The sequence below is a fragment of the Bombus pyrosoma genome, linkage group LG2, assembly GCF_014825855.1.
Source record: "Bombus pyrosoma isolate SC7728 linkage group LG2, ASM1482585v1, whole genome shotgun sequence".
Lineage (NCBI taxonomy): Eukaryota > Metazoa > Arthropoda > Insecta > Hymenoptera > Apidae > Bombus > Bombus pyrosoma.
In genome coordinates, this window is record NC_057771.1 from 3,666,281 (window position 1) to 3,693,528 (window position 27,248).

Genomic DNA, 27,248 nt, shown 5'->3' on the forward strand with positions numbered 1-27,248 from the left:
TATTATTTTCACTATCATGAAGGTAGATATAAATCTAATCTCTGCCTGATTACGACTAAGCAGCATAGCTTTTAAACCATTTCTTCTTGGCGGCTTACTGACAGTTTGAATAACATATATAAATAAATGTAACTGTATGTATGTATAGCACTGTATATATTTAAGTACTATCTATGTATTATGCAGAGAAATTAGCTTTAGTATTATACTAGAAATTAGAAAATAATAATTAAAGTTATAACTGTATTTCTTTGTAGTATAAATTTTAGTATAATTATTTTAGTACAATTATTTTATGTTTACTTACTAACGACTATATATGTATTACAATAAATTTTAATTTTGTTATCTATACCGAAGTTTTTAAATTTTAAAGAATTTATTAAGTAGAGAAACTTTAGATAAAGCAGAAATGTCATTCTTTATAATTAAAATTTATCTTTTATCGCAAAAATAAAATGTAAGAGATCCATAAAATTTTTTATTTCTATCCTGTTTATAGTGATTAACATCAGAAAGGAAATCTCTCTTAATGTCATATGTGCATACATATTCGTGTATTGAAAACGCTGAAGCAATTTTTCATATTGGTGTTAACAGATGTTAGTAAGAGATCAGTTTTCGTCTGCCATAAAATAACCTCATTCGCTTTTAAAAAGTAAGAAAATAAATAATTTTAAAAAGTTTATAAGATGATTCTATAAAATAATATTAGTGTACTAATTTTCATTTTCAATCTATTTCACATGATTTATTTAATTTTTATGCATATTACTTATTATGAATGTAAACATGTCATATATCAAGTATATATTTAAATAAATATAAAGAAATCATATCATCTATAAAAAAAAGATTCTTTTTATACGGTATAAGTAAATGTTATTTTCTTATAACATATTTATTAATTATAAACATATTTTATATATATAATTTATTTCTATATATAAAACCAAATAATTTCTGATAGTATATAAATTTGTAAACACAAATTATAATATTTTATTGAATACTTTTGTTGCTTAGATTAGAAGAATGCTTCTTTATAACATTTTCATGTTAATATTTCAATATTGTTAACATAACTTGTATTATAGAGAAAGACCAATAAGTGATAATTAATATATACATTGTTATAATAATCATTACTGTCTTATATGTATAACAATTATAAGTAGCTTTTTCAAATGACATTTTGTACAAACGCATAATAAAATATATATTTTAGATAACAGGTTCGAACAATGTCAGAAGTTCAAGAAACAGTATCAGAAGCAACAGAAGCAACTGTAGAACAAGATGCTGTATCTGAGGAAGATAAACAATATTTGACTGATTATATAAAAGAAACAGAACAGCGACTAAATGCAAAAGAAGAACTTCGAGCAGCCAATTTAAATCCTAATAGACCACCAGAAACATATTTCAGCAAATTAGATTCAACGTTGAAAAGAAATACTACGTTTGTTAAGAAATTAAAAAATTTTAGTAGTACACAATTAGATACAGTTCTAAAGGATATGACACATTTAAATTTGACAAAATATGTAAGTGAAGTTGCTACTGCTTTGGTGGATGCTAAATTAAAAATGACCGATGTTGCACCTGCTATTAAGGTATGCAGCTTCTTGCATCAAACATACGCAGAATTTTCAACTCACTTTTTTGAGAATTGGCAAAGAATTTTATCTCTAAAGGTTGTAGACAAAATTGCAAATCCAAGCAAACTTAGAGTAGATCTTCGATTTTATGCTGAACTGGTTAATGCAGGGATTTTCACTCATAAGCAAGGGTTACCTCTGCTTGGTTCTGCATTAACGGTTTTAATTAATATGGATAAAGAAGAACATAACAATGCAAGCATCATATTAAGCTTCTGCAAACATTGTGGTGAAGATTATGCAGGTCTTGTATCTAAAAAAGTAAGGGAAATATCCGAAAAGTTGAATATAACTGTACCCAAAAGCAAATTACTTTCTCCTGATAAGCAACAAAATGTGAGATTATTGTTACGAGATTACTACAATTCATTATGTAAACATTTATTAAAAGAACATAAGGATCTTCAAGCTTTTGAGAAACAAAATCGAAAGATTTTACAAACCAGAGGCGAGCTAAGCTCTGAAAGAAAAGAAAAACTTGAGAGTCTTCAAGTATCCTATGATCGTTTACTTAATAATGTGCAAAGCTTTTCTGATACTTTAGACGAACCTATGCCAGAACTTCCTGTAAATAGTGAGATGAAAGCAGAAGCAGAAGAATCATTGAAAATGATTAGCGAAGGAGAAGAAAATAGTATTTTAGAGGATATGTGGGGAGATGAAGAAACCAGACGATTTTATGAAGTTTTGCCAGACTTAACAGTATTCCTTCCAGGATCATATTTGAAAGAAGTACCTAAACAAGATGCTCCAATAAGCGAAGAAGCTTTAGATGAGGAAATAACATTTGACGAACTAGAAGAAACTGAAAAAGTAGATGAACCTGAGGCAGAAGTGGAAGAGCCACAAGTTTCGAATATAAGTAATAAAATACTTCTAGATGCATTTATAACGCATTTACCAAATTGCGTAAATCGTGAATTAATTGACAATGCCGCAGTACACTTTTTAATGAACCTCAACACGAAACATAACAAGAAAAAGCTAGTGAAAGCATTGTTTGGTGTTTCTAGAATTCGTTTAGATCTACTACCGTTTTATTCACGATTGGCAGCTATTCTTTATCCTGTTATGCCTGATGTTGGCAATGATTTATGTTCAATGTTAAAGCATGACTTTAAATATCATGTACGAAAAAAGGATCAGATTAATATAGAATCAAAAGTAAAAGTTGTTAGATACATTGGTGAACTTGTTAAATTTAAACTTTATTCAAAGATAGAAGCATTATATTGCTTGAAAGTTTTGCTACATGACTTTACACATCATCATATTGAAATGGCTTGTAATTTGTTGGAAACATGTGGAAGATACTTATTTTGTTCACCAGACTCACATCAAAGGACAAAAGTATATTTAGAACAAATGATGCGTAAGAAGGCCGTCACTGCATTAGATTCACGTTATGTAACAATAATTGAAAATGCGTATTATTATGTAAATCCACCAGAATCTACTGGGGGTGTATCAAAGAAAGATAGACCACCTATCCATGAATTTATAAGGAAGTTGTTATACCAAGATCTCTCAAAAACAAATACAGATAAAGTTCTCAAATGGATGCGTAAACTAGATTGGGAAGATGAAAGTGTATCATCCTACGCTATTAAATGCCTCACTGCTGCATACAATGTTAAATATTTGAACATTCGATGTGTAGGAAGTTTATTAGCTGGACTTGTTGCACATTACGAAACTATAGGTCCTCACGTAGTAGATGGTGTGTTGGAAGACATAAGACTATGCATGGAAATTAATTTACCAAAATTTAATCAACGGCGTATTGCTATGGTTAAATATCTTGGAGAATTGTATAACTATCGCATGGTAGAAAGTGGAGATATTTTCCGAACTTTGTATCTTTTGATTACATTTGGAGTCAGTATGGATCACTCCATACCAAGTATTTTAGATCCATCTGACCACCTTTTTAGAATTCGATTAGTCTGTACACTATTGGAAACTTGTGGACAGTACTTTAGTGGTGGTTCTAGCAAGAAGAAACTCGATTACTTCCTAATATTTTTCCAAAATTATTATTGGTTCAAATATACAGATCCTATTTGGACTCCAGAAAATCCATTTCCAGTGGGCATAGATTATATGTATCGTGATACATTAACAATGTTGAGACCAAAAATGCAATTGTTTCAAAGTTATAAAGAAGCACAGTGTGCTGTGGAAGAATTGCGAAATACATTGTATCCCACTCTTGGAAATCCTATTGCAGAGGATGGTATTGAACGTACTGATGCAGAACCTGATATGGGTGTAATTGCTGAAGGAGATGAAGATATAGCTGTAACATCTGGAAATGGTAGTGGAGATGCAAAAGGTGTGGCTGATTTGCATTTTGAAGAATCTGAAGATTGTTCTGAAGCACAATCAGAAGAAGATTGGACTGCTGATGCAGAAAGAGATTACACTATGGGTACACAAGAAAATACCCAAGGAGATCAAAGTCTTTCAGAAGGTGGTACTGATGGTGTTATTATGGATGTTACAGAATTAAATGCAGCATTACCAGCTGGTCCTAGAAGAGTAAGTTGTCCTGAAGATGATGACTTTTTGTCTGCTCTTGATAAGATGGTTTCAGATAATATACAAGATAGAATGCGAGATTCAGTGAAACCGCAACAAGTGGATATTTCAGTTCCTTTGCATGTAAAAAGTACTAAAAAAACATACGAACAACTGCAAGAAAGACCTTCTGATAATAGTACAGTCGATTTCGTACTTATGTTAAGGAAAGGTAACAAGCAACAATACAAGAATTTAGCAGTTCCTGTGTCATCAGAATTAGCAATGAATCTTCGAAATAGAGAACAGGAACAGAAAGAAGAGAAAGAACGAGTTAAAAGATTGACACTGAATATTACAGAAAGACAAGAAGAAGAAGATTATCAAGAAACAATTAACCAGAGTACCAGGCCAGTGACAGTAAATTTAAATAGAGAGCGACGACAAAAATATAATCATCCTAAAGGTGCACCAGATGCAGATCTTATATTTGGTCCCAAAAAAATACGGTAGATGTATTTTAATATTGTTGGAAATCAATACTTGTTGTGTTAGAGGAAAACAAGGAATCTAACATACGAACTATTTGATGTTCATGTTCTTGTGTAGGTTTTACAATAAATTCATGATACTTTATTTTTTTTTGAAATACATTTCCATATGTAGTTTATATGAATTCTCAATCAGTGTAAAAACATATTTTATATTAAAAATGCAGAAATGTGTCATATATGTCAATATGTATTTGCATATATTCATATGGAAAAAAAAGCTCTATTGTATTTGAATAAGGTGTCTTTTCTCTGTTACTTCCACATTATAAATATACAAAATTATCAATAAAAAATCAATTTGGCTAATACTCAACATCAGGATTGTTTATTGTAAAAATTTTAATTGCAGAATTTACATATTGACATAACATAATAAGTCGTATTAATAAATTATACTTCGATATTTTTAATAATTTAATTAGACTTTTATTAACAATAAAAAAGATACAATACGTTTAAAACTAATCACGTTATTCGTCAAAATGGATAAACTTTTATAAATATTAGTATACCTTTCGGATATTTTGAAAAAATGTTATTATATTAAGCTTCATTTTTATTGTATAAATAAATGTAAAAAACCAATAATTTTCTAAAAAACAAATACAAATATGCATACAAATAAGGAATTAAATTTGATATACAATTATTTATTTTTATCTAAAATATTATTACGGTGTACAAAATGAATATAAATAAATGTTAGCTGTTTTTATGTTTGATACTGCTCTCTTATACAGTCTGCCATAATATCACATATCTACCTTGGTATATGATACTGGTAATCATAAATTAATACTAAATTGCATGTTTGCATTATATTATCTCCATACTTTATAGATCTTCTTCTGCATCTTCAAATTGACCTGCTTCTATATCCATAGCATCATCTACTTCTGTACCATTGTGACTTGTCCCTATTTGTTCTACAGGGATAAGAATAAAGAATCTTGATCTTTATAGAATATTGATTCTTTTTACATTAAATCTATTAAAATTTTAAATATTACCTGTTGGTAAAATGTAGGGAGCATCACCAGCACCAACATCGTACTGTTCAAAATCATCTTCCTCTGCATCTTCATAAATATCTTCTTCAGCTACAAAGATATGTAAATTTTTATAACATATTTGATTATTTAATAAAGGATTATAAAAGCAGCTTTATTTACCATCAGAAAAACTATCTTGTGGATCAGGATGGAGAGCCTGACATTGGTTCATTGCTTGAAACATTGTCTCCAAATTATTTGTGTTGTCAGGGGCAAATCGCATTTCTGTGATAGGTGTATCCGCATCTTCAAATTCATTATCCGAGCCACTATCTGAAGCTGGTGGCAACGGTACATCTATATGAAATATTATATTTAAAAAATATAAAAACATTAAATCTTAATATATTTAGCAAAAATTACATAGAAAGTAAAATCAGATTTTTAGTATTAATAATCTGCATATAATTTAATTTTCACATATTACTGAACGTTATGTAAATTTTATTCTTCACTGAAAGACAAGCAATTGCATTCAAAGGGAACTTAACATACCTGGAAGATCTACTTTTGCATCGACCATAATATATAAACATTGTCTTGGGTGTGCTTGTTCATCTCGTGATATGGCATGTAAAGATATATGAGGGTATTCAAGTGAAAATCCCTGTTGTGTATCATAATTCACCCAAGAAAGTAAGCTACCAACATGAACATCGTATTAATATATGAATATATTATGAAATATAAGATTGCATCATATTAGTACTTACCTCTCTGTGATATACAGAGTTCCTTTTCCTACTTCCCTATCATTAATATACACGGTAGTATTTAGTTCTTCATGGCGTATTCCCTCCTGTGGTGCAAGAAAATTGCTAAGCACTACCATCTTTTATCTGCAATATTTACTTGAGATATAGGACCAACAGCGTTTGATCAAATGAACCAATTATCTAGACAAATATACAGACAGGAGGCAAAAATAGATGAAAGGTTATGCCGGAATTTATAAAATTATAAATTTCGTTACATTATACACACAAATATATATAAATTAATATAATATAATATACGTATATACATTTCATAACATACAATAACATAAATTTCATAAACACAAGTTCGGAAACATAACTAATTAATCATGCACTTTATTTAGCGTAAAATGCAGTAAACAAAATTGTAATTGCATGCTTAAGACAGCAATCTTATTAGCTTTATAATACTTGTCTTCTATACTCAATTTAGCTAATGCATAATCTATTAATGTATAAATTCATTACCTACTTGTTTTTACGAACAAATTATAAATAAGAAGAGAAAACTCTCCACCAAATGAACGAACTTGTAAACTTGACAACGATTTTATAACTTTAATTCTTACACAATACTTCGAGATCACTTTTTACGTTTCGAAATATATACGCGACAAAGTTCACTAAAGCTTTACAATCGCTAAAATCAATCAATATGAAGATTTTTCATTTTTTAATATTTGCAAATATACAACTTTTCCGCACCCTATTGTGTTTGTATTTTACTTTATTAATGCAGAATACTTTTTTACGATAAACTATACATAGATGTTACACTAACATACATGAAAGGGCGGGAAGTTTTGTTGCATATTTTTGACATTACAATAAAAAGATATTAAACTGTTTGATGATTTTATGTTATAGATAAGTATATAAATTCTGGGCTCTTAAAAATATGTTTCTCTTTGTTTCAATTCTATTTTAAATTACTCAAAGATTCAGGAATTGCGAATAAATTTAGATATTGATAAAAATGCATGAAGTATTAAAATAATTTTTTAGATACATAGAAGAACAAATAGCTCCTCAAGAAAAAAAGAGAATAGGGAAGAGATACAACTTTGTTGTATTATAGGATAATATTTTATTTTATTAATTGGTACAATATTTATTTTACAATTTCAAAATTATTGTTATCATAATAATGAAGAAACTATATAAGAATATTTTATAAATCTATTTTAATAATAAATATATATAAGTACGTTAGACGTATGAAATTATTAACAACAGTAAACAATTTTTCAATCATTTTTTTCAATATAACAAGCGTATTATAACGCATTGTTGTAATTATATATAATATATATATACTTGTTAATTTTGGAAAATTATTATTTATGATTTGTTCGCTGTCATTATTATACATTCTTTATACATGTAAATAACCATCATATTTAATATTCATTATCATACATTTTGCATAAAGTGAAACAAGTTCTTCCTATTTTTTCTATGAAAATAATTCCTATTTACTATTTACATGTTTTTACATCTACCATATAAAGTTAATACATCGCTATGATATTCAACTTTACTCGTTTCATATAAAATATAAATCAAATTAATATTTAATCGAAGCTTCTAAAATTTATAACACTGATTTTTAACTCGAAATCCTTGTTTTATATATTCAAAATAAAACATTCAGTAATGTAAAAGGATTTATAATATTGTAGTTTACGAAAAAATGTTAAATTAAAATGATATTCTATGTATTTAGCTTAATCAGGTTATTTTAGGTAAACTTTTGAAAAATAAAGTGAATGATCATTACATAAAAATAATGTTAGTATAAACATATAACATAATATATAAAATTATTTTAATATAATTGGGAAATAAGAAGTAAATAAATGGTAATAATTGATTTTATTTTTAAGATATCAGTTAAAATGTTAGCACTCTAATTGTGCAAAATGATATAAATACAACCAGCTATTGCTGACTTCCATATTTATTTTAATATAATATACGTTCTGTTATTATTTTAATAATCTTTTTAAACTTAATAAAACTTTACTATTTTTAATCTATTATTATAAAGTTATATGTTTATATATTTCGTTATACAGTATACATAATTTATAAACTACTACGATTACATGATGTAAGAACATAATTTCATTTTATACTTTATGTAGAAGTTCGGGTGTTTATAGACATATAAATTATAGCTTAAGGTGAAGAGAATCAGCATCTTTATAAATGTTACATATTTTTTAAATGTATAAATGAATTAATGAAACAAAACAGTAGAATTTTTGCTAAATTTCCATAACTTTAGTTTTAGATCATGGCATGTGCGATATATATTTATATTTTAGATAAGTATTAAAATTCTATTAATAACAATTACTAAATTAAATTTATTATATAATGTCAAAAAATTTATGAAAGTATGGATATAATAATATCATAATTGATAATAGAACACAAGAAAGCCATCTGAAAATGTTTTATTAGGATTACATGTGGCAAGCGAGGCTTTTGTTTCCAATTCCTCAAATTTAAAATTCATTTCCATAACATTTTACGTACATACATACATACTGTCAGTACAATAAAAAGTGCTCTGTTTAGTATTTCGCACTTCATTTACTACTAGAAATTATTGTTGCAAGAAGTATCACTTTGACATCTTTAAGACAATCGGTCATCAGTCTTGGGTAAATTTTGTTTTCTAATGAGTCTATAATGCTATTCAAATACAACATATTGAAGAATATCTGGCTTGATTGCTATAGATATTTAAATAATAAATAGCAAATAATATATATAAATCCATTTATATTACGAAGAGTGATGTTTATTTTTTCAACAATAATAACTTGATTTTCATAAGAAAGACAATAAAATATTTCACACATCAAAAACATTATTTTCTCATTGTTGACGTATTAGATAACCTTCTATGTTCAAACCACTAAGTTACCCATTGTAAATGAGCCCTATAATATATTTTTTCATGTTACATTTTATATTAGATATCAATGGTTCTGTACAGCTCATGCCAGACTCTCCAATTTTATATATTTTTATACTATTGATAAAGATAAATAATATGTGCTAGAACTAGAAGAATATGGATACAATGTACAGCTGAATTAAATAGTTATACTACATAATTGAGTATCGCTAAACGTTACTAATGTTAATTGTGCAGTTTTTTTAGTCGTGTTCATGGGTACAATGAACTGAATTTTATTGTTGTCTTCAAGGGGCTAAGTTCCAAAAAACATCGAGAAACATGTATTACACTAAATCTTGTGACATTTTTGATATGTTTCATATTTTTAAATATCATAAAAGTCCTTTGTGAACATGTAATGACAGTAACAGTAATAACAGTTATAGAAGTAACACTAATGATGATATAATGAGCAATAATAACAATTAATAGTGCAGCAATAGTGGAGGTAATTATAATAGCATTAATAATCATAATAATAGCTATAATAGTATAGTAAGAATTGTAGAGTTTAGTAATGAGTCAAAGATCAACAGTAATCAGTGAAACAGCATTAGTAATGATGACTGCAGTATAATTGCAACTATAATTTATTTCACAAACATTTAGACACAATCATCAGAAAAAAACAAATTATATATATAAATAATTTGTATGATTAATAAATTTTGTATAAAAAATTTAATACAATAAATTTTAATTAAATAACCTGTAAAAATAATTGTAAAATTGTTTTTATGGTACAATATACTAGGTACATAATATGTAAATGATAGTTACGTTTCCGTCTGTGCAGAAGTATACTAATTAAAAAAACACAATATATAAAACGTTATTAAAAAGAACACATTTTTATATACAACAAGGACATGAATATGGCACGAAAAATTTATGAACGAAAACATCAAATGCTGTCATTAACTTAACACGGAATAAATACATTAAAGAGATATAATCTATCTTTATCACTTAAAGATAGTGTTCTTAGTTTACTTTTTCGAGATTTTTTTACTATGCATGTTTTTTTTTTTGGAACCTTTCCCATTGTATTAATCTACATCGTCCATTTGTTTACTTCGCTTATATCATAAATACAAAACTCCCATGAAGAAATATTCTTAGACACCACTACATGGAAACTTAAGATTGCAATGTATTTGTAATTTCTCGATGTACAGTTACCAAATCTTGTATATATCCAGCTAATCTAGCATTCAGTGTATCCAAATTCTGTTTTTGGACTTTATTTGCGCTTAATGCAAGCTCTAATTGTTCATGAACAACCCTTAACATTTCACGAAGTTCTGCATTTTCTTTCTGTAAAGCCTGAAAAAGATGAGATTATGAATTTATATATTCATTTATTTAAAATAGACGAGTAATTAATTAAGCATGACTAAATATTATTATTGAATTACTATACTCTTTTGATTGAAATGACATTTAGTAAATATAATAGGTAGAAAACATTTTTATATCATTTTAATTATTCGACAATCATTAGTTATTAATGTCTAATATGATTATTTTACAATATATACGTACTACAAAATCTTTATTTTTTGTAGCTATAGTAAGAGCTTTGATTTCTTCATTTTTTGTTCTAAGTTCACTTTCTAATGCTTCAACTCTCAACCTTAATGCCTCGCTATTGCCTTCTGCTATTTTCCCAGCTTCGAGATCTGCATACTTGGCTTTGATCCTTGCATTGTCTTCTTTATATAATTGTAATTGTCTTTTCCATTCATCGACATTTGCTGTGGATTCCTGTAGCGCGCTCGTTAATCTGGCATTATTTGTTTTCAATGTAGTCAATTCAACCTGCAAACAAATTTTTTGCGATAACTTATGTCATATGCTAGGTAATTTTTTACAATGATTATGTATGTTTTGATACATAAAACCATACCTCCCATTTCTTAGCATTTGCAGAGCTTTGTGCTAATGCAAGTTTCAGCCTATCATTCTCATACTTAAGCTGCATTTCAGCTGATTGTCCACCTGGCGTCGAACTAAGTTGCGATGATTTCCCTTGATGTTGTGGACTTTCTGTACTCTGCTGAGAAACACTCTGTGATCTTGAATGGACTGCATTTTTCAATTCATCATCCACTTTATTCTGACAACTACCAGGTAAGGGACTGCTGCTTACCAAAGACACACTGTTTTGAGTGGAGATCATGTTGGCATTTGGATTGGGATTATTCGATGCTGATATATTGGAATTAATCATCGATGAATTTGGCGGGTCTATAAGATCTTGTTCTGACGATGGCATACTCGATCGTGATGTAATCGGGCTAACATTTGCACTAGTAGCAGGAGTAACGGATGAGCTGTTTGATTGTAATTTAGCACTAGCTAATTTAGTGGCTTCCTTCACTTCATGAAACTTCTCTATGAACTGCCAAATGAATAGTATTGTCTCTGAGATTGCAGTGTACAAGTGACTGTACATTAACTTAAGACATATTTCACAAACCTTTCCTAATTCTACTTCAGATGAAAAGCCAAGACCATATATAGTATTAGCTCTAACATCTGACCATTGCCCAAATTTTTGTGATGTTTTTGTGAAGGTCATATTTGGAGTAATAGTACTGTTTATTACTGCCTAAAAGAGAAATAAAATACAATGTAAGTTTATTTTAGATATAGCGTATATTTACTTTGTTTAACAGTTCAGCCATTTTTCAGTCACCTTTGTTCCTTCAACAGAAATTATTCTGTATAGACTCCTTGTGGAGTCATAAAAAAATGAAATAGACACTGCTGCTGTAGATGCTGATACCCAAGATCTTTTTGTCTTAGGATCAATATGAAACACGTGCCCTTTACACGTAAAAATTGGTTGTTCACTGTAATTTATTAAAAGTAAAAGACTTAGGTATTTAAATATATTGATTTAATTAATACATGCAGCATGTATTTATATATATATCTTGATTTATATAATCAAAATATAAATTATAGGTGTTTTAATAATAACGAATATCTTAAAGTTTATCTTTTTTGTAGAACTTTATTACATGTATATTCCATAGAAACATAACAAAATCAAATACATCAAAAAATTTCAAATATACATATCATATTACATGCCTTAAAATTAATCCAATGGAAAATCTAATAATGTTACAATTTAGCATTACAATATCGTATAAATTTGGAAGGAATCAAAAGAAATAAATATAAACAAGAAATTTTCAGTTTTTATAAAAGAAACAATTATACTTTTGTCTTAATTTCTTTAATTTCTCACACGTGCAATATATGTACAATTTATATATATTGTTCTTTAAAATACGTAATTTTAACAAGTAATAAATATACTTTATGTGAAAAATAACTACAATAAAAAAAATAAACATTTACAATAAAAATAAACATTAATAAAAGATTTATCACTTTAATAAAATATGATATCATTTATAAAGCTGATCTAAAAAGAAATAATATAATTACATAAGCTTGGTATGTTATATCGGAAATAAAAATATAATCGCATTAAAAAACTGTCGAATAGATATTAACGTAATAAATATTTGTAGGGTCGTCGAAATGAATTTTCACAATTAGAGTCTAAAAATATATGAAACGGAGTAAACAACTAGAATAAACACATTTCACGCGGTGTCGACTTATCCCACTTTCACTATTTTATTTTATGGTTATACATATATGAATACAGAGGGGGAAAAAAAAGAGAAACATTCTGGTCCAGTTTCCTCATGTATGTACGCACCCACCTAAATGCGTATCTGCGATGATGTCGGGAATATGATAGTAAATAGACGGGAAAGGAGGATAGTGTTCATTAGTTAACGCAACGAAAGCGACACGACCTATTTTGTATCAATTGACGGTATTCAGTAATAGAAGAATTAAGGATCGTTTATCATAGTTGTATGCGACATGAAAATGGTGTGTACATATATTACACACCCTTAAAAGGCGGTGCAGAATACCACCACGTTCACTTACCCCATTGTTTCTTTTCCCGATGTCATACAAATGTTGTAAATGATAATTTCACAGACTCATAGAGAAATGAATTTAACGCGAATGCGTGATAACTATTTGCGAATAGAAATTTTCAAAATGATTAGAAAATTGATGAAAATGAATTCCACGAAAGACGGAGTTACACCAGTTGACAGCCGCCATCGGCCAAAACTGTATAGGCGAACGGCAACGATCACGCAACGACATGAAACTAGTCGAGTTCCTACCATATACCTGGATTTAATCGATTTTCCACGAAAGGTTGCTATTGCTAACCTCGTAGCTTTCTTTCAAAAAAATCACTAGACGCGGTCGCATAGTAAGGCGCATACTTATGTTTTCATAATGTAGTTTGTATTGTTATTTAGAATGTTGGTAACATAGAGTTGGCGAGGAAACGCGCGTTTGAATACGCGATCATTCTTTGTTGCATATCGAATCATCTTGTTGGTTTTAAATGTTTCACCAATAGCGAGCAATGAATAGAAGAACGTAGCAAAATAGCAGCATGGTTTCTATCCCTTTCTTGTACTATCTCGTTTTACCAGAATACAATGGATGTGTGCAACGTTTGGTAGGTGGGGGTATTATGTGAGAAAGAGAGGAAATAGGAGGGAGAGAAATCGTCCGCCTTACGAGCCGTCATGGCTGATTCATCGTGAGAGACTCTTCTAGGAGTGTGATAACAAATGACATTGTGGTTGAATCACTAGGCGTGGAAATTACAGTGGATGGAGTTATTTCTAAATCAAAGCGGAAATCTCGATGCGGAGATTCCACGAAGAAACGTGATAAACGGCGTTTTCGCGTGCGCGTAACACCCCCGTGGAACGATGAACGGGTTAAGTTTTAGTGAATTGTGTTGCTTGTTTTGCTGTCCACCTTGCCCGTCCAGGATCGCTGCGAAATTAGCGTTTCTACCTCCTGAGCCTACTTATGCGTTTATTGAGGACGAAGGTTCCAAGGTTACAATTTCTCTGTCTGAAAGAGCAGAATGGCAATATACGGAAAGGGAGAAAGAGTCGGTGGAAGGTTTCTATGCAAGAACGTCACGAGGAAACCGAATTGCCTGTTTGTTTGTACGATGTTCGGCTACTGCACGTTTTACCATACTATATTCCCATGGAAATGCAGTCGATCTCGGACAGATGTCTAGTTTTTATTTGGGGCTTGGGTCTAGAATAAATTGTAATATATTCAGTTACGATTATTCGGGTTATGGAGTTTCTGGTGGCAAACCGTCGGAAAAGAATCTTTATGCGGACATAGATGCTGCGTGGCACGCTCTTAGAACACGTTACGGTATTAGCCCCGAAAACATTATCCTATATGGTCAAAGCATCGGGACTGTACCCACGGTCGATCTGGCCGCGCGATACGAGGTTGGCGCAGTTGTTCTGCATTCACCTCTAATGTCGGGAATGCGAGTTGCTTTCCCTAACACCAAAAGAACTTGGTTCTTTGACGCCTTCCCTAGGTACGTTCAATTCTTTTTCATGCACATATCCCCCTTTATCGCGTTAAATGAAACGCGATCTATAATCTGCTTATCGTATACTGTGATTCGCACAGCTAAGTTTACGCGCATGACACTATCATCTAGTTCAGGTGTACATCCATGCACGTGGTGTACATATATATGTATATGTACACACATATAAAAAACATTTCATTCTGTATTTAAAATTTAAACGAAGTTTAAAATAAGTGGAACGCTCTGACTGGCATAACGAATTTCACGGAAGCTTGCAGTAATGCTGCGACTGCATATATTTTTTTCGCGTTGGTATGACAGTTTTTCGGAGTTCAAGTATAGGAAGCAATAAAAGTTTACCTATATACTTGCGTCATGGAAACCTATAAATTACATGATCCGTTGACACATACTTCGCTAATAGGTTTTGTACTTTTGCTGTTGCTTATCTACTCTCCATCGTTTTTTCCTTTTTTATTCAATTAAATTAAGCTAAATAATAATTAAATATTTGTCGATTTTTTTTTTGTTAATTTATTATATATACTTGTAAATATAAAACTCTCATGCTTTTGTAGAAATTTTGCACTTATCACACATCAAATAAATATCACGTGTAAGATGAAGTTTCTTTCCTTTTTATAGTATAGACAAAGTACCCAAGGTGACATCTCCCGTTTTGGTAATTCATGGAACCGAAGATGATGTAATAAATTTTAGTCATGGTTTGGCAATTTACGAGAGGTGTCCAAGAGCAGTAGAGCCATTATGGGTCGAGGTATACAAAATTACTCACTTCTTTTTCTTCTCTCGAGTAAAGAAGACAAGAAATTTAGTCGTATAAATGCTATTTCTTATGTTTTTAGGGTGCTGGCCATAATGATGTAGAGTTGTACGATCAATACTTAGAGCGATTGAAACAATTTGTAAGCGTGGAACTGATAAACTGACAGCGACTAAGCCTCTCCCAGAATCAGGGGGGGCAGGGAGGAGGACATACACACGTGAGCAGTCAAGGACACACTACTTCTAATAATTCAAATACTACCAGCTCTATTTCGACAAGCTCACAGACTGAGAAGCTTGTCTAGCAATCGCCTCCCACAGGGGAGAAGGCACCTGTCCTCCCCTGTGACGAAGAATCATCTTTCGTTTCTATTGACGACGGATTCTTCTTCCGTGATCAACAGATAGATATTAATCAGGAAGTTCTTTATAAAGATTCTTTAAAGGAAACATGTTCCGAAGATGATGACTCCAGTTTAGATAGTAATTCGAAAAGAGCTATACAACAAGATGAGAAGAGTATGAAAGAAGAGGAAATAGTAACAGATGTTCAAGATAACAAACACAGTAAAACGATATTAGGGAGTACCTCTATTTGCCACAACTTCCGATTGAATCATATTAGTCAAGTTGCAAAAAAGCATATTTCTTTACCGAAAAATTTAAAAAATCCATTTGGTAAAAATCAAAAGAATATTGTTCACAGGACTTTGAAAAATTCATTTGGTCAAAGTCATAGTAAGAAAGCTGATACACAAATATCTCATACGACATTAGTTGACATACAGGTTGAAGACTGCCGACAATACGCGATCGGAGAAAAGTCACTGTCCTCATTTTCCAATATTCCTAATGATAATAATAAAAGTATTTCAGACTGTAAAAGTATTCAAAGTCAGTTCAAAATAGAAAGGAAATCTCCTATAAATCAATTCAAATATAGTAGTATAGAATCCGTTTTGGATTCAGAATGTACGAAGAATAATAAGAAACATTGTTGTACTAAAATTTTAAGTAAAGACGTAATTGTAAAAGGTAAGAGGTCCGAAGAGCATGAATCACAAGCTTATAATGAAAAATCAGCAGAATCTACGAAAAAGTTTTCGTGGAGTAGTAAGAGCAGTAAATTTGCAAGTAAAAGTTTCGAAAAAACATGCAAAGATAAAGGAAAAAGCCAAGATTCAATGGAAAAGAAACTGAGAGCTAAAAGAATTCTTTCCAGCCCGTTAAGAAAATTTGGTCGGTCGTCTTTGACAATCGAGCCAGATAAAATTATGATAAACTTACCAAAGTGTTCTCCTTGTGCTTGTAGGTTGGCTGCAAGCTCAAAGATTTTATCCAATGATTCCAGTTTACTTTCCCGATTCACTACGAATCACGAGAGTCCTCACCACGCTGTACGTTCGAAGAGTCCATCGCATATAAACGTACAGATAGACATTAGTTCGAAGACTTCAGAAAGAACATCAATACAGACTAATTTGTTACCAAATGTAAAACAATTTCAAAAATCACGGTATACACCTCGAAGCAGAAGCGTCGGTGAGTTGTGCAACATTGTCAACAAGTGAAGCAGTCTTGAATTATTCGTCTATTAGAACGGAACTATCGTATTCAACAAACTGGACTCTCGACATCATCAGTTGAATGTTCGGGAAATGTTATTCAGAAGTTGAAGCGAGAACTATACAAATCGAATGCCCTGATAAAATTTAACAAGCAACTTTAGAGACAGTGTTAACTAAATAATATGAATTCCACGTGTCTCGCCGAGTTGTCGTTCCATTATTCTTCCACATAACTGTCTTTAAAGAAATCATAGATTTATACGCACGACACTTATTCGGGCTGTAACAGTGCTAGTGAGACTGTGCACATAAATACATATGCGATATATACATAAAAATTATTATATTTCTAGAGATATGAGATAATATATCTGTGCATATTAAATATTCTTACTACACATGCGTACACATACTGATGCATGCGTGTGTTTGTTGTAAGTCGTTTTCGCAGCGTACGCTGTGAAACGTTGTTATGACAAATATGTCAAGTATTATTATCATTATTATTATTATTACTATTATTATTATTTGATCTTTATCATCATTCTCTTCAAGACTAAGGAGTCGAATATAGCTTACATTGAAATACTTTCTGCTACCACGAATGCTATTATACTCGATTGTAGCAAGTGTGTGGCACTAAAATTCTTCGCTGAACCTATACTCGTTACTTTAAACGTCGATATAATTTTATATTATTATTAATTGATAAAAAAATCAGACAACTTTGTAAATGCTTTTTTTGTGATCATTTTATTATTTTCTTATGCATTTAAACTTATTTCTCCGAAAGAAAAGAGAATAAGTAACGATTAATAAATTTGTTATTGAATGTGGGATGTGTTCTGCATTGCGTGTTTTTATGACTTTTATAAATTAGGTTCAGCGGTAAAAAAAATGTTACGTGAAGTCGCATGATTTTATAAGTAAATCGCTGTCACTCAGACCGGAATATATGATAGCTGTACCGATAATGGAAACATTTGTTTTTGTATTGACCCACAGCAAAGGCCTGTGCAGCGAGCAATGGAAATCTTCCAAGGTAGCAAAGAATTTAGCATAGAGACTAAAAGTTAATGGATAGCGTTAAGAAAATGTGTAAGTGTAAGACGTCATAAAAAACGTTATGTTTTAATGACAATGAATGAGATGATGGTCTTGCAAACAACAATAAGAATAAGAATGCAACTAGATAGGGACAATATTACTGCCAAACTTGATTATGAATTAGTTTATTTCTAAAGAGGTGAATCGTTTGGAGGATCTTGTCTATAGGTATGTTTCTTGTTAGTATTTTTATATCTCGATAATGTAAATACAGTACAATTAAATAATTTTTTCTTTACTAGTGTATGTATAATGTATGCGACAACGTGAAATGACTGTACGGAGCCAATGGAATGAATCGGCGCTTGTACATGTATGTATTTCTCTAGGGATTGTTCGTTTTTAATGTTAATTTTGCATTCTCGTGAACATTTCTACCCGTCCTCGTTGTCTTTTAAACAATAAATTGCTATGAATGTCTTCAAACTACAAGTATAAACTGAAATTAAATGTTTGTATAATTGTGATGGTATGAACGAACGGAAAGTGAATATATTTTTATTATCCATTTATGATCCATGGCTTCCGTTTTTCGATGGTTTCTAGCTACATCTCCACTTATCTGAAAGTATCTTATCTGCAAGAGGATATAAGATTGTAAAAATTTAATTAAAAAAAGAAAGGTCGATTTAATAGAACGTTATTGAAAGATACAACATATTTTCATTAGTATAATTATAGCTTTGATAATTTTAATTATTATTATTTACACGTGTATTACTTTTTCTATTTGTTTCACATTGTTATTGAAAAATTTTCTACTCGATTGTCAAACATTATATTCACTTTCCTCTAGCATTAATCTTTTAGAATAGTCTATGGTACATAATAGTACCAAAATAAAAAGAGTCCGATGCTACCCTTCCATTGGCTTTCACGTAGCCGCTGTTAAATTGATCTGTATTGCAATTATTACGTAACTCGTGAAAAAAAATTTATACCGTTGTTCGACAAATGTTCAGTTTTATAAACGACAGATATTTCAGAGAGTTCAGGATTTTATAAAAACTCCGCAAAGATAACGTATAATAGTAAAATGATCGGTGCTCGTCGAAAACTAGAACTGATCGTTTATAAAACTGGATAGAAACTAACTTTTGTACAGCATATTTCGAATGCATACGTGTCCCCTCTTTCTTCTACTTTCTTTCTCGTTTCCCGTTGTGTGTTTCTCTTTTTCTCTCTTTCTCTCGCTCATTTCTTTTACTATTTTTTACTACCCTATTCTGTCTCTCAATATGCGTCAAGCAATCGACCGGTTTTGAACAGCACTTTCGTCTTTCATAATTGCATCGTGCCGGTAAAATGGTACTCAATGGTCTTTGAGGGGGGCGGGGGTATCACGCGAATCACGGTGCGGTATTCATAACTGTACATAATAGCGTGTAAGTGAAGTATTAGAAATAATACGCTCGATGTTCTGTTCGGTCGTAACCAATGTACTTACGGCAGAAGATGGGTTAAAGAGATGGGAGGGAGGAGATAACAATGATAGAGATTACGAGATCCCCTGTACCGATCGTTAGTGTCATATGTATCACGAAGTGTAACGACTGTAACACAAAATGAATTAGTTGATTAGTTGTCTGATAAGTAAATAACATGTAGCTCATTACAAAATTATTATAGGACAGGAAAGAGAAGAAAGAGAAGAAAGATGAGTATCTCGGATTGAATAACAAAATTACTGTTTTATTTAGTACATAAAGACATAATAACAAGCGAAATAACGTTATTTCTTACGAAATCGTGTAGAATGCGTAGTCTGAAATACACTTGCTGGGCACCCGATTAGGGTCGTTTTAGAATTTTATACTTCCATCGCACTTGACTTGAGCGTACTGCATTGCGATATAGTTTGTCAAGCCCTGCGACGTTTAAATAGTGTACAATTGTTGTATAAATCATACAAACGTCATCTATAGGCCCATATTATTCAACTCCGCTTATTTTATCGGTGTACCTGGCGATGTCGCCGATAAATAGTCATTTATCGAATAAATCATTTCACGCCGGAAGTATCGTCGTCCTTCCGTTTAAGCAATCGGTTATCACGCGTTCCTTAAAGCGGTAGAATTATATTTAAATAATGCAGCCGCTCATTGTCATGGTATTCTGTAAAATCGAAATTGTGTATGTACTTGATCTTGATCCCGTTTCTTTTTCTTTTGTTTTTTTTTTAAACTTCTTTCTCTTTTTTTACTATCGAACATTGAAAATTGGTATTTGTAATTAATATTACTGAAGTAACGATGTTAATAAAATCCTATAGAAATGACAGTAAACATCATCATGTTCTATCTATTAATAATTTACGACCCAATCGCATATTCTTTTTTATCAAACTATGATACAGAATTTTTCCAGATATGACGATCCAGATGTACATCAAGTTCCTTGAACGTGAACAAACTTTTTGCTTTGATACGCGGTAAAGGCAATATAAATGATCAAAGAGTGCAAATTCTGTTTTCTTTCTAACACGCATAGCTATTTATGAAAGTACATAAAAGTGCGCTATAGTAGCACGCGAGTTCGGAAATTATTTCGTTTTTAGTATCGATCAAGTTCGTTTTGTCGAGTCGAAAGAACAGCAGACGGTCACCGTGCGTGGTTTTAAATTTCACAGTGGATAAGACACTTGCTATTGCAATTAATTAAAATCGTTGCTAGTTATTAGATAGTCACATAATCCTGGCTATATCCTCGAATATCGCTAATACGATGCAACGTTTGCATTGATCATCGGCATTTTGTCCCGAAGGTCAATGCGTTTCTATGATGAGGGAGAAGGAAATGCTCGAGAACCACGAGCTGGTTCGCTGGACTCGACTCAGCACCTTCGCAGCTCACCTGCGCTGAAACCTGATGCTGACGATAAAAATGAGAACAGGTTACGCGGCGTCAGCTTGAGCTCCAATGGTTGCGCTATACCTTCAGCCAGCCTACAAAGCTACTCCAAAGAAGAGACAAAATTTTCTGCTACCGTTCGTGTCTCGCGAATTAATATCTATTCGCGACTGTCATCGGCAATGATTCATTTTACGCGACTCCGAGATTCGTTTCGTACGCAATCTACGTAAAGTTACAATATAGATAGAGGGTCATTCGTTGTACGACATTTTTTAAAACCCTAACATTGAATTTAATATTTCAAAGATTAATTCTTATAAAACGTGTATTTTACGTGTAGGAGTCGTAAAAATGGATAATCGATAAAGTTGAGTGCTAGTAGAATGCTAAATATATATACTTTTATCATTTATCTTATTAAGTTTATTTATAGATCTCTTTTGTCAAATTGATTATTTATTATGTCGTGAATAGAAATATTTATGAACGAAACTTTCTTATGTTTGTTTCGAATAGAGTAGAATTACAGTTTTCTTTTTTCGTAACATGTGTTACAACGCGATCGATCTATATTATACCATTGCTTGACGTTTAGAAGTTATTAGAAAGATTGTGAAAGTATTTTAATGAATATGAAACGTTATTTTCTTTGCATAACGATAAATTGCTTTATTAGCAACTCGAACACTTTGCCACGCCCTCGATGTGCAGCGTCACGCAGTCTGCTGAACAATTGTACTTACTTACTCCATATCACACGCCGCCGTACGTAGTGTCCATTAGAGCGTCTACGCGTTGCATACATACAAGTAGGCGTCCAACTCAGTATCGTATTATTTCAAGAAAAAGAGAACGTCTCCAGACCAAAAGGATCAAAATTATACGTGTCGTATATTAAGTAAAATATCGTTTTCTGTGCAAATGGTTTTAAGCAAAATTTGCTCATGATAATTATAACGTTAAAAGCACACATATATTAGTATACGTACTACTATTCGCGCACGTGTAAATGTTTCTATGAACGTAAATAGACGTTAGAAATGATTATCTTTATAAAGACAAATAGTCGTTAGATAGTGAATTACACAGTGCGAAAAGCTTATCGTGTAAAATTAATTGTTTTGACGTTTAAAAATTTTCAGGTTGCGAGTGTGTTTGTATTTGTACGTTCGTGACAAGTGTCTGTAGGGTCTTTGTCGCGTAAATACATACTATTGCGTGCAGGATTGGTATCGAAGAATCGTCGAAGGCCGAAGAAGGGACCAAAGAATGGTCGGAAAGGATAGGAGCAGCAGCAGCAGCAGCAGCAGCAGCAGCAACAGCAGCAGCAGCAGGGCAGAGGGGAGAATGGTTGACTGCTAGAGAAAGATGGTGGGGATCGCGGGAGAAGAAGTGGGGTACAGCGGGAAATAGAGTTGGTAGTGGCGGCAGTTGCGTCTCGAGCAGCGCGCGTATTGTTTCGTTCCGTCCTATTCGTGTACCCTCTCGTGATAGCTACCGAAGCTTTTACGTGCCGATCAAATTCGTTTCTTTTTTTTTTCGTTTTGTGCTGCGACTCGCGCCCACACGGCATCGCCAGGGAATTTATAATTACGTGGGACGTCCTATTAAAAAGGACAGTGAGTTCGGTGATGTTTTTTCAGTGTTATTTTTCTGTGTTTAACGTTCGTTTATGGTAGGGAAATAGTTTCATCTCGCGTAGGTTTTACCACGAAGATTTTTCACTAAACACCCATTGGGATTTTTTGTGAGTTACTTCTACGCGCCGAGGGTTGTCCCATACTGGCAGAATACACTTTGTACCGATCCAGACAATATTTCTGGTAAGTTTGAAAAATACGCACTTTTGTTTCCGGCCACATAATAGTCGTAGGCTCGGGTTAGTTGTTTCAAAAGCGTCATCGAATCGTTGATCGCCGACGCGAAGTGCCGGTGATAGAAGACCCTCGTTCCGCCTTAGGGTCTTCTATCACTGTTTCGAAGTTTACGAACGCTCGCAGTCACTGAGTTAGAGTAGGAGGAAAGTGTCGTGAATACGAACCGTTGTCCGGTGCAATTAAGAATGCTGGTAGCGTGCGAGAATCGCATGGCGTTTGGCACGAAGTGCAATAACGGTTAGTTTATTCTCGTTCATACAACTGCTGTATCCTTTGTCATAAATAGTAAATACACGTGTGCAGAGACGATGCTAACGTCGCGTTGTGTTGTGATATGTGTCAAGTGTTGGTCCTAGCGTGCATTACGCCTTAGAAAAGCGATTCCCCACTCCCTTCTCCCATTATCATTCCCTTTTCAGAGGAAAAGCCTTTTTCTATATCGTTTCGGAAGAATTGGAATAGGCATTTTCGGAGATACGCATCAAGCCATATAAACACGATACACATATACTTGATCTGAACGTTTTCGAACGTTTTCATCTCATTTATGAAGGGTGACAAGATTCGCATAAACAGTGTGTTGTCATCGTTCAAAAACATTCTTCGTCCCAGTTCTCTCACCCTCGTTTCTTAGAACTTGTGTCCAATACGATCAAGAATGTAAACAAATAGACATGAATGCTTGGAATCGAACGAATATTCGAATTCATTTGCGTATTACTCCGAAATAAACGAATCAATGAAATTCTTAGTTTCATCGTGTCCATAAGTTTGATATACATTCTTATATTTGTTTCGTGTCGTTTTACATTCCATTACGGATCATTGTAACAGGATAGTATAGTATTTTCGGAGTTGGACACTAAACGTGCGCGCGTAGCATCGGTGGAGTGACCGTTTAACGAGGTAAATTCTTCTGGAGCGTTTTCACCATGACACGTCGACGAAGAAAAATGAAAAATAAAGTGCACGGTTTGAACGTACGCGTCTAGGTATACGCGACGGAAGTTTAGAAAGTTGTAGCGAGTCGTATATATACATGCTGACCGGCTACCCAGCCATTCTGTACGCTCAGAACCGGTTTCGAGGTTTTCGCCCGAGGGGCCCCACGATTCGAACGTAACGACGCGTGGTGTTCGAACACGATAAGCTTGTGGTCACGTTGGGCCTGTATCAGGCTACAGGGAAATATCCCAAATTGTCGATTGTGTCGACTATATTTCTTTGTATAATGTATGATCGTTATGACGATACGGGAACATTTTTATCAAAAGTTTGACAACGTTTGCAGTTAAAAATAATAAGGTTAATGACCGACTTACGGTGTATAATAACATATAAATCGGATTAAAATGTTTGAAATATTTTGATGGTTATAACAATCCGATTACCGGGACTGTAACGATAAAATGACACTTTAAAAATATTTTCAACAGTAGGAAATTTGTACTGTCTCCAGGTGGTTGAAAGTATGCACAACGATAGTGTCTACAAGTGACACCTATGATTTACAGGCGTGTGCAGTTCACAAACATAAGTTGCGTTTAAATAGAAATAAACGTCGCGTAATGATATTCGTGATAAGATTTGTGGCAACGTTTTCACATTGATTACTCGCGTATTGAACCTTTGCATTCTATTTTAATATTCACGGTAAGGGCATCGTTGGATACTGTTGCACTGATCATATTTTTCACTTTTCTGTAGAAATCTGAATTCAGTTCGAAGCGTACCAATTATATTCCACGCACTGTACAGTAATTACTGCGTTTGTATATTTTTATGATTATATGCTACGCTACATTGCCATGATTCGTTGTCTTCGTTAGTAAGGGCTTACTAATAAAGCATGATCTTTATTCGATATCTTTCATTGTGTTTTAATGACAGTCCAGTGGCTGGGAACATCCATAATTGTCTGTAGCAAATCTAAATCGATCGCTACTATAACGCCTATTATTCGAACGATGGCTGGCTGTTGTGCATAATAAGCAAATTATTTTCTTTTGTAATAACTCGAATGATTCGAAGATCGGTGGCACGCTCTTCTTGTTTCTTGCTTGAATTGCTCATCGAGATTTAACAAGGTCCATTTAGTATGGTCGATGAATATTTTTAACTTAAATGAAAGTTGAAATTAACTGATAAATTCTTTCTTTAGTAGATATATGTGCTTTCTTTTTTTCTTTACTAGAAATTGAACGTTACTTTTACGCAAGTTTTACTTTAAATGAAAATAAAGAACGGTTAATACAAAACGCACTGGAACTGAAAATTAGCGTTTGTAAATTTGGATATCTACGGGGTAAAAATGCTCGCGTATATCATGGTATTAATAGCCAAATAAATTTTTGTTAGGTTTCCAATTGTGGAAATATGATCCGTTGTTTCAAGTAGGTTGAATGAACGGTAATTCGATAAACAACGGTAATGGAGTCTTTTGTTCTATTTTATATTACGAGCAATTAGTATTGTAAAATTAATTGGAATGCTGGTTGTACAAAATGAATAACAAGATACGATACCTGTTTGTAAATGAATAATTGGAATAAAGAGAGAACGTTTTACTGTTATTTATTAGCATATTTTTTCAATGTTTAACGGGTAATATTTTATTCTTTCGCGTATTAACGATAATAGAATATCATGTATGTATATTGACATTACTAGGAGACGAACTTTTCTTTCATTTAGTCACGTTTACTGTTTCTTGACTTTGTACTGTAAGAAAGAACATGTCGGTAGATGTAAACACGAGATGTGCATTGGGATGAGTAAAGTGTGTCATGTTTGTTAAAGAAATATGTACAGTAACCTTTTGCGTGATCCATGAACTTTCATCAAACATTTACAGACCTCTTCGACGAGAGAAAGCTGTAAAAAAGAGGTATTTATGGAAATATATACGTTGCTTTGGATGAATCCCTAGCGAAAAGAGAAAGTAACGATATATTGTCTAAGACGCTGCTTATATGTAAATGCGCGTATATAAATGTACTTTAGTCGAAATATGGAGTTGCACTTCGTTTGCCGCAATTGGTTTTTCGAACATTCATCAATGCAAATGTTTCGTCCTGAATTATGTCAATTACAACTTACGATTCATACTTTATCGTATAAATATTTATAAAGTAGGAAATTTGTAAACACAGCAACAGGTTATAGTTAGTAAAGCTTGTAACCAGTGATCGAATTGTTTTATTCGCACAGTATATGGCAAGTACGTAGAAACAGAATAATTTATGCTCGCAACTTTCTTAACACTAGAACTACCAATAGTTAACACGAAGCTATTCTTACCAAAATCAGTCAAAATGACTGGTCTTTAAAAAATACGCAATAATAGAATATTTTTATATTTATTGATTTATTACTTTCTTACAGAAGCAATTCCATGTTATGTAGTACATTTTTGCTATTATTAATCCATCTGGGACCATGATCCCTAAACGAAGGTTGGCACATTTATAAAATTGTAGAACCAGTTATTTTCACTGGTGTGGTATTTCTAGTGTTATCATCTAGCGATCTAGCGATCGATTCTCCTGATATCTGATATCATCGTATCGAATGATACGCAGTAAAAATTTAGAAAACGCGTGGAAAATTGTAGAAAACGAGGGAACTGGTTAATTGGGGCTCGATAAACAGATTGCAGGGTCCTTTTGCACTTTGACAAGTACCAGTCATTTTCACTGGTGTTGTTATAAGTAGCCTCGATACAAAATTATTTTCAGTTTGAATACATAAAGAACAAAATAAAAAACAACAGTCATACATAACATACAACATACATAAAAAACAGAAGTCATTAAATCATTGTGGAAAAAAATATAACATGAAGTAGGAATTTTAAAATAAATTTGTAAAACCAATCAATTTGACCGGTGTGGTAGTTCTAGCGTTAATCGACGTTTCAACCGACCGTTTTCCTCGTTTCTTTTTAACCGAATGTAAAGCAAGAGAATCGAGGATTGTTTATTTAGATGATATTTTCTTCGATCTGAATTCTTATACGCAACTTTTTCCATTCGTATCGATGCGTAATGTACGCCAGAG

At 32.2% G+C, this 27,248-nt stretch overlaps 5 protein-coding genes across 15 annotated transcripts in view; 3 read left to right on the forward strand and 2 right to left on the reverse strand.

The window, feature by feature from the left end:
• Positions 1-7: 7 nt before the first annotated feature.
• Positions 8-5,314, forward strand: LOC122577364 (regulator of nonsense transcripts 2). 3 transcript variants are annotated; one of them, XM_043748662.1, is made up of 3 exons: positions 8-138; positions 503-658; positions 1,229-5,314. In XM_043748662.1, exon 3 carries the CDS (start codon positions 1,245-1,247, stop codon positions 4,692-4,694), a length of 3,450 nt encoding a protein of 1,149 aa, XP_043604597.1. In that variant the 5' UTR covers positions 8-138; positions 503-658; positions 1,229-1,244; the 3' UTR covers positions 4,695-5,314. The 3 variants fall into 3 exon arrangements, with proteins under 3 accessions (XP_043604597.1, XP_043604602.1, XP_043604604.1); XM_043748667.1 differs by having other exon boundaries at positions 69-134; XM_043748669.1 differs by lacking the exon at positions 503-658 and having other exon boundaries at positions 90-138.
• Positions 5,315-5,369: 55 nt separating this feature from the next.
• On the reverse strand, positions 5,370-7,299 carry LOC122577436 (methylosome subunit pICln). Of its 5 annotated transcripts, none has more exons than XM_043748778.1 (6): positions 7,018-7,299; positions 6,501-6,626; positions 6,283-6,428; positions 5,908-6,066; positions 5,746-5,835; positions 5,370-5,661 (listed from the first exon to the last, which is right to left on the reverse strand). In XM_043748778.1, exons 2-6 carry the CDS (start codon positions 6,617-6,619, stop codon positions 5,570-5,572), a joined length of 606 nt encoding a protein of 201 aa, XP_043604713.1. In that variant the 5' UTR covers positions 6,620-6,626; positions 7,018-7,299; the 3' UTR covers positions 5,370-5,569. The 5 variants fall into 5 exon arrangements, with proteins under 5 accessions (XP_043604713.1, XP_043604682.1, XP_043604703.1 ...); XM_043748747.1 differs by having other exon boundaries at positions 5,908-6,084; positions 7,018-7,295; XM_043748768.1 differs by having other exon boundaries at positions 5,908-6,084; positions 6,501-6,683; positions 7,018-7,295.
• A 1,692-nt stretch (positions 7,300-8,991) lies between these two features.
• Positions 8,992-13,760, reverse strand: LOC122575701 (homer protein homolog 2). Of its 2 annotated transcripts, XM_043745032.1 has the most exons (7): positions 13,504-13,760; positions 12,221-12,377; positions 12,002-12,133; positions 11,672-11,923; positions 11,429-11,575; positions 11,065-11,340; positions 8,992-10,845 (listed from the first exon to the last, which is right to left on the reverse strand). In XM_043745032.1, exons 1-7 carry the CDS (start codon positions 13,527-13,529, stop codon positions 10,660-10,662), a joined length of 1,176 nt encoding a protein of 391 aa, XP_043600967.1. In that variant the 5' UTR covers positions 13,530-13,760; the 3' UTR covers positions 8,992-10,659. The 2 variants fall into 2 exon arrangements, with proteins under 2 accessions (XP_043600967.1, XP_043600958.1); XM_043745023.1 differs by having other exon boundaries at positions 11,429-11,923.
• A 215-nt stretch (positions 13,761-13,975) lies between these two features.
• LOC122575711 (alpha/beta hydrolase domain-containing protein 17B) lies at positions 13,976-18,891 on the forward strand. The gene is made up of 3 exons (XM_043745046.1): positions 13,976-15,001; positions 15,644-15,776; positions 15,865-18,891. The coding sequence occupies exons 1-3, from the start codon at positions 14,358-14,360 to the stop codon at positions 15,946-15,948; spliced, it is 861 nt and encodes a 286-aa protein (XP_043600981.1). The 5' UTR covers positions 13,976-14,357; the 3' UTR covers positions 15,949-18,891.
• A 3,850-nt stretch (positions 18,892-22,741) lies between these two features.
• The window catches only part of LOC122575672 (semaphorin-1A-like), a 389,957-nt gene continuing 385,450 nt past the window's right edge, over positions 22,742-27,248 (forward strand). For all 4 annotated transcript variants that reach the window (XM_043745017.1, XM_043744985.1, XM_043744978.1 and 1 more), the window contains exon 1: positions 22,742-23,135. The gene's annotated coding sequence lies outside the window, so the exon portion shown is untranslated. The remainder of the gene's footprint in view (positions 23,136-27,248) is intronic.